Here is a 6,723-nt window from a genome sequence, read left to right as displayed (position 1 = left end):
GAGTTTCTCTGTGGTTTTGGAGCCTGTCCTGGAACTAGCTCTTGTAGACCAGGCTGGTCTCGAACTCACAGAGATCCGCCTGCCTCTGCCTCCCGAGTGTTGGGATTAAAGGCGTGTGCCACCACCGCCTGGCTAAGGTGTTATTATTATTGTCTTTATTGTTTTTTGATGAGACTGAGTCTCCTGTAGCCTAGACTGTCCTGTCCCTTCCAACTTGCGATGCAGTTGACAATGGCAGAGAACTTATTTATTTTGGGTTTTCTATGCAGCCCAGATTGTTTTGGAACTCAATTGACCCAGACTTCTTGATCTTTCTGCCTGCATTTCCCAACTACTAGAATTATAGGTTTATATCACCATTCCCAACTATTTTAATTAAGATATTGCTAGACTGATTGCTTAACTGTTCATGGTGCTGGAGACTTACCCCTGGGCCCTGTATACACCAGGCAAGCACTCCAAGCTAAAGTCCCAGCCAATATCTACACAAGAACATACAGTTTTAGACATTGGACGGAGAGGCACTGGGAGGCAGGCAGAGGAGGGTAGTGTACTCCAGGCCCAGGTAGGATTAACATGGAGAGGAACAGTAGACCAGGACTGATCCAAGCGACCAAATAGTAAGCACTAGCAGACATGTTTAGGTTCTCAAACTACCAAGGTTAAAAGGAACCTGTGAAGCTGGGCAATCCTGGCACTCAAGTGGCCATAGCAAGAGGATGGATGGCCAAAAGGTCAAGGACAGCCTAGGCTACAAATAAGATCCTGTCTCAAAGAAACAACAGGAGCAGAGGAACCAGCCAGGAACCGCCCAGCTTTCCAGAAGCTGTGTGGGTGGAGACTCTCAGGTGGCCAAGTGAGGCCCAGCCAGGCTGGACACCTGAAAACACAGAGCCATTCCCATCACCAGTCATTATGGCCCTTAGGAATCATGAGCAAAGCAACTGAGACACTGTGACCAAAGTTTTGTTTTGGGAGAGGTGCTGGTGTCATTTGTTTCTTTGTTTAATAGCTTTCTCTGTTGTTGGGTTTTGGTTTTATGATTTCTTTCTCTCTCCTTCCTTCCTTCCTTCCTTCCTTCCTTCCTTCCTTCCTTCCTTCTTCTTCCTTCTTCTTCCTTCCTTCCTCCTTTTGTTTTTGTTGCTGTTGTGGTTGTTTGGTTTTTCAAGACAGGGTTTCTCTGTGTAGCCCTGGCTGTCCTGGAACTCACTCTGTAGACCAGATGTCATTGAACTCAAGAGTGCCAAGATTAGCTGGGCGGTGGTAGCACATGCCCTTAATCCCAGCACTCAAGAGGCAGAGGCTGGTGGATCTCGATGAGTTCGCTGCCAGCCTGGTCTACAGAGTGAGTTCTAGGACAGCCAGAGCTACACAGAGAAACCCTGTCTCGAAAAACAAAAACAAAACAAAACAAAAAAAGAGTGGTAAAATTAAAAGCACGCACTGCCACCACCCTGGTGTTTTGTTTGTTTGTTTGTTTAAAGACAGAGTCTATGTAGCCGTGGCTGTCCTGAAACTCCCTATGTAGACTGGACTGATCTCAAACTCACGGAGATCTGCCTAACTCTGCCTCTCCAGTGCTGGGCCTAAAGACTGGGGCCACCATACCCAGCATGCTTTGTTTGAGACAGGGTCTCACTCTATGTAGCCTAACTTAGGCTGGAACTCACTATGTAGCTCAAGCTGGCCTCAGACTGGTGTCAATCCTCCTGCCTCACTCCTTAGTGCTAGGATTACAGGTATGAGGGATGTGCGGGATACTGCCCCTCTACCGTCCTGTTCTAAAGGAAGCCACGGGCAACAGATAAAGTGAGCAGGAAAATGGCTGCTGGCCATGTAAGTCTGCGTACGTCCCAACACCTAAGGTCCCTGTGAGGCCTGAGGATGGCATATGCTCACCAGTGACTGGTGCGGGAGAATAATCACTCCTTGCACCACCTGCAAATGGGACAGGCTGCTGCTTGTGCCGCCCACATGAGGCAGCTGGGCCAAGACCTGTAATGAAGATGTCCGAGTGCTCTGACCTGTCTTCTGAAGCACTTGACAGAGTCCTGCGTGGGGCACACGCCCACTGAACAGTCAGGAGCAAACACTGACAACAGGGTTTGTCTTGGCCATTGGAGAATCCCTCAGAGATGAGCGAGAGTCTTCAAGCAGGCTGGGGCAGAACTAGTCTGTATGCAGTTACCACTTCAATTTTAGGCTGCACATTCTACTTTCCGGGTCTCTGCTATTCAACGGACAAATGTATATTTGAGTATACTGCCACCAAGTGCTGGTTGGTGCCTCTGTTATGGGCATGGGACATGGAAAGTAAGACTAGCATCTTGGCCTTACAGAGAGTTCCAAGTTGGCCATGTGGGTGCTGGGAATTGAACTTGGGTCCTCTGGCAGAGCAGACAGTACTCTTACCCACCGAGCCATCTGCCTAGCCCAGCGATTTTCAGTTAAACAGATGTCCTTGAGTCCTAGCAGTTTTCATTTTTGTTCCAGAATAAAAAGTTTGGTTATGGTCACTCGAAGGTGACAGGGGAGTAGAGGGCTCTTTGGAAGGTGACACCTTCTTTCTTTCTGTCTTTCTTTCTTTCTTTCTTTCTTTCTGTATTTATTTATTTATTTATTTATAGTTTTTGGGAAGAAGTCTCACTCTGTCATCCTGCCAGTCCTGAAGTCCTGGTTCAAGCGAGGACTAGCCTCAGCAGGCCAAGTCACTCCCGGCTCACCAAGCACCAGCCATCGCCTGCAGCACAGGTCACGCTCAGTTGTTTCATTCACATAAATGGAGCCCTCCCTGCCCAGAGACTCAGAAGTCAGCTTAGGTCACAGTCCACTTCAGGAGCCCCCTCTCTTCAAAGGCAGCTTTCCCAACTGTGGGCATTTGGTTAAATTGTTTTGTCTCGTGTTTTGAGACTAAGTCTAGGATAGCTCTTTTTTTTTGGTTTTTCGAGACAGGGTTTCTCTGTGGCTTTGGAGCCTGTCCTGGAACTAGCTCTTGTAGACCAGGCTGGTCTCGAACTCACAGAGATCCTCCTGCCTCTGCCTCCCAAGTGCTGGGATTAAAGGCGTGTGCCACCACTGCTAGGATAGCTCTTCACTCTCTAAGTAGCTGAAGATGGACCTCGATCCTGATCCTGCACCCACCTCCAGAGTGCCAGGACTGGAGGCATGCTTTGCCCACATTCAGCTTGGCTGTAACAATTTGAACGTTTTAATTTCACTTTTGTTTTGTTTTTCGAGACAGGGTTTCTCTGTGGCTTTGGAGCCTGTCCTAGAACTAGCTCTTGTAGACCAGGCTGGGCTCGAACTCCCAGAGATATGCCTGCTGCTGCCTCCCGAGTGCTGCAAGTGTAGCTCAGTTGGTAGAATGATTCCCTAGTATTCGTGAGGGCCTGTATTCGCTCCCCAGCACTCCATAGGGCTTTACTGGTAGTGGTACACACTTGTAATCCCAGATTTGGGAGGTGAAGACAAGAGGATCCGGGAGCTCAAGGCCAGCATGGACTACATGAGGCCTTGTCTCACAAAGCAACAACAAAGGGGGCTGGAGAGATGGTGCATCAGCTAACAGCACCTACTGCTCCATTCCCAGCACCTACTGCTCCATTCCCAGCACCTGCATGGCAGCTGAGGGCTGACCATAATTCCAGATCCAGGGGCTCCCTCTTCTGACCCCCAGGGGCACCAGGCACTCATGCTGCCCAGACAAGCATGGAGGCAAACTTTTATAGACATATAAATGGAACAGCAAATGTAAACAAAAACAAAACAAACCCACAAACAATGGGCAGGACTTCTTTGTGGACCAGTCTATAATCTCGGCACTTAGGAAGTGGGAGGAGGATCCAGAGTTCATCACTAAAAAAAATAAGAATGGCCTCAAGGGAAGAGCTGAGAAGAGGCTGACTCTCTGAGCCACTGATCCAGTTCAACAGGGAAAAGCACTTGCTGAGAAAGTCTGCTGATGAGCTTGCTGCCCGGAACCCAAGTGAAGTGAGGAGAGTAAGCTCCACAAAGTTGTCCTCTGACCTCCAGCTGTATGTGCACCCTCCCCCACACACAATTTACACACAATAATATTTTTTTTGAGACAAGAGTCTCACTGTATGTAGCCCTGGCTGTCCTGGAACTCCATATACTGACTAGGCTGGCCTCATCTACTTGCCTCTGTCTCCCACGGGCTAGGATTAAAAGTGTGTGCCATCAACTAAGTGGCAGTGCACGCATTTAATTCTAGCACTCAGGAGGCAGTCAGGTGTATTTCTGTGAGTTCGAGACCAGCCTGATCCACAGAGGGAGTTTCAGGACAGCCAAGACTATACACAATAGAACCCGGTCTCAGAATACAAAAACAAAAAACTAACTCTTCGGCAAAGCCACCTGCTACATGCCAGCAAGGGGGCTTGAAGTTCTTGTTTTTGTTTGTTTTGTTTTTAATCTGCTTCTTTATTTGGAGACAGGGCCTCTCTACATAGCACTGGCTGTCCCGGAACAAATACAGAGATCCACCCGTCTCTGCCTCCCTGGTGCTGGGATTAAAAGCGTGTGCTATCACCGCCCGGCTAGCCCGACCAGATCCAAAACAGAGCTTCTTAACCTGCTGGCTTCCTAGCTGGGCAATCCTTTGTGCGGGTCTGATCGCTGCATTGCAGGAAGCTTAGAGTTTTAAATGACTGTGACTGTTGTGTCACTGAAACCCAAAGGAGCCCTTATTGCCCGCCCATTTCCAAACGGCCCCTAGAGGGCATCAGCACCCTCGACTGAACGCACAGGGCCATTTCCGACAGAGTCCCAGACCAGGATCAATCCGTTCTCCGTCACTGGCAGAGGATGATAAAGCAAGTCACAAGAAGCGCGGAAACCAGGCCATAGCACGATCCGCGGATGATTCGTCAGCCCCTTGTGAAGGAGGTTCGGACACCTGGCTCAGAATCCCTTCGCGGGTTCTCCCTACCCACACGAGATACTGCTCGAGATGTCAGCTTCGCGTCCCGGCCGAGGCCTCGGAGTCGGAGGCATAGGGGACTTTGCTCTAGTCCCCTCCAACCCTCAGCCATCCGGAAGCGAGGAGTTAACCCAGCAGGCAGCAAGTTCGCCGCCGCGCCGCTAGGGGGCAACGCCCCGCACTCCGGAGGTCATGTGGTGTCGAGGGCGGAACCAAGCACCAGACTGGCCAATAGGAACCGGGAGCGGGGTCCCGGGCCTAGAAGAAACGGCAGCCGGGAGGGGGCTACGAGATCATGGGGCTTCTGACCATTCTGAAGAAGATGAAGCAGAAAGAACGAGAACTGCGGCTGCTCATGCTGTATCCTCAGAGCGACCCAGCGGCCGCGAGGGTAGCGGGACCCGCCGGGTGGGCGGGGCCGGGCGCGGGGGCGCGGCCGCCGCGGGTACCCACTGCCGGTGGTGCGTCACGCACGCGGCCCTACCACTGCTCGGCGCGGGGCCGGGGCGGGCCGTACCACTCTGCGGGGTGGGGGGTTGCGTGCTAACGTCCGCGGTGTGAGCCTGAAAGCCGGGCCTGGACCGGGGTCTCCAGTGTCATGGGGAGGCGCGGCGTGGTGGTAGTGACTCGGACGTCACGGTCTCTCGGGCTGGCTCGACGTGGGTCCTGCTCCTCCCCAACGCTGACCCCCCTCTCCTTCGTGTGGGCCCGGCTGTTCCCTCCGGGTTGGAATCCCAGGGGCGTGAGGACCGCCCAGGCCCCTGCGGGTAGGCGTGGACTCGGCCACCGGTCTAACTGTCACTCAGGGCCCCTGCCGACCTTGTGTTGCATTAACTGGCACCTGCATCACCCGCTTTGCGCTTTGCGTTGTGCCTGTCTGCCTGAGCATCTGTGATCCACACAAACTGGCAGGGAGAGAAGAGAGAAATTAATGTGCCCTTAGGACTTTACCACTCTTGTCCATTTTAGACAGTTCTGGAGAAGACAGTCATTAGGTTACTATTTATTGATCACCTTCTGTGATTAGGGAAACGAAAAAGCCTTCGTTATGGATGACAGGAGAAAAAAAAACAATAAAGCAAATAAAAAGTGTAGTTTGGGTTGAGAAGAATGCAGTCCAGAATGGTCAAAGAGCACATCAAGACAGTAGCTATTGGGCAGAGACTTGAGGAGGGTAGAGATGCCTGGAAAACTTAGCGGACCTGCAAGTGCGAAGGCTCTAGGAGAGGATGAGCCTGGCATGTTCAAGAGAAGAAGGGAAGAGTGGCTGGAAAGAGGCAGAGCCCATGGGCTGGGAGCACGATGGAGGAAGTGAGGTCATGGAAGTGGGAGGAAATGACAGTAGTGCTGGTAGGACCTGCTGCTGGATTGGAGGAGAATGTGAGGGGGGAGCTGAAGCCCCAGTCTCTGGTCTCTGGCCAGAGTAATCAGAACAAGGAGACACTTGCTAAGCTAGAAGGGGAAGGTCCCTGGGAAGACACCAGCCCCGGCTCTGTTTGGGCAGGTGGGTGACAATCGTCAGCATAGAAACAACTCTGGGATGACTCACCTGGGGAGCCCTGAGAACCAGATGTTCAGACACTCGTGGGAGGTCAGATGAGTAGCAGGGATGCGGATGACGTAAAAGTGGCAGTGCTTGGGTGGTGCGCAAGATGGGGAGCAGTAAGGATGAGGGACCCACCTGGTGAGATGAGGCTTGGGAAGCGTCAGGGGAAGAGTAGATAGGCCACTTAGCCACTGGGGAGCAGTAAGGATCAGGGACCCACCTGGCGAGATGAGGC

At 51.9% G+C, this 6,723-nt stretch overlaps 1 protein-coding gene across 1 annotated transcript in view; it reads left to right on the top strand.

Annotated features, from left to right (window-relative positions):
- The first annotated feature begins 4,532 nt into the window (after positions 1 to 4,532).
- Arl2 (ADP ribosylation factor like GTPase 2) overlaps positions 4,533 to 6,723 on the top strand; it is a 7,377-nt gene continuing 5,186 nt past the window's right edge. The window contains exon 1 of the mRNA XM_005351788.2: positions 4,533 to 5,302. Coding sequence (XP_005351845.1) covers positions 5,238 to 5,302 — 65 coding nt within the window. The 5' untranslated portion in view covers positions 4,533 to 5,237. The remainder of the gene's footprint in view (positions 5,303 to 6,723) is intronic.

Source organism: Microtus ochrogaster, chromosome 8 (genome assembly GCF_000317375.1).
Source record: "Microtus ochrogaster isolate Prairie Vole_2 chromosome 8, MicOch1.0, whole genome shotgun sequence".
In the NCBI taxonomy this organism is placed as follows: Eukaryota; Metazoa; Chordata; class Mammalia; order Rodentia; family Cricetidae; genus Microtus; species Microtus ochrogaster.
The sequence above is the reverse complement of the archived record's forward strand: the minus strand, read 5'-3'. Positions and strand labels throughout refer to the sequence as shown.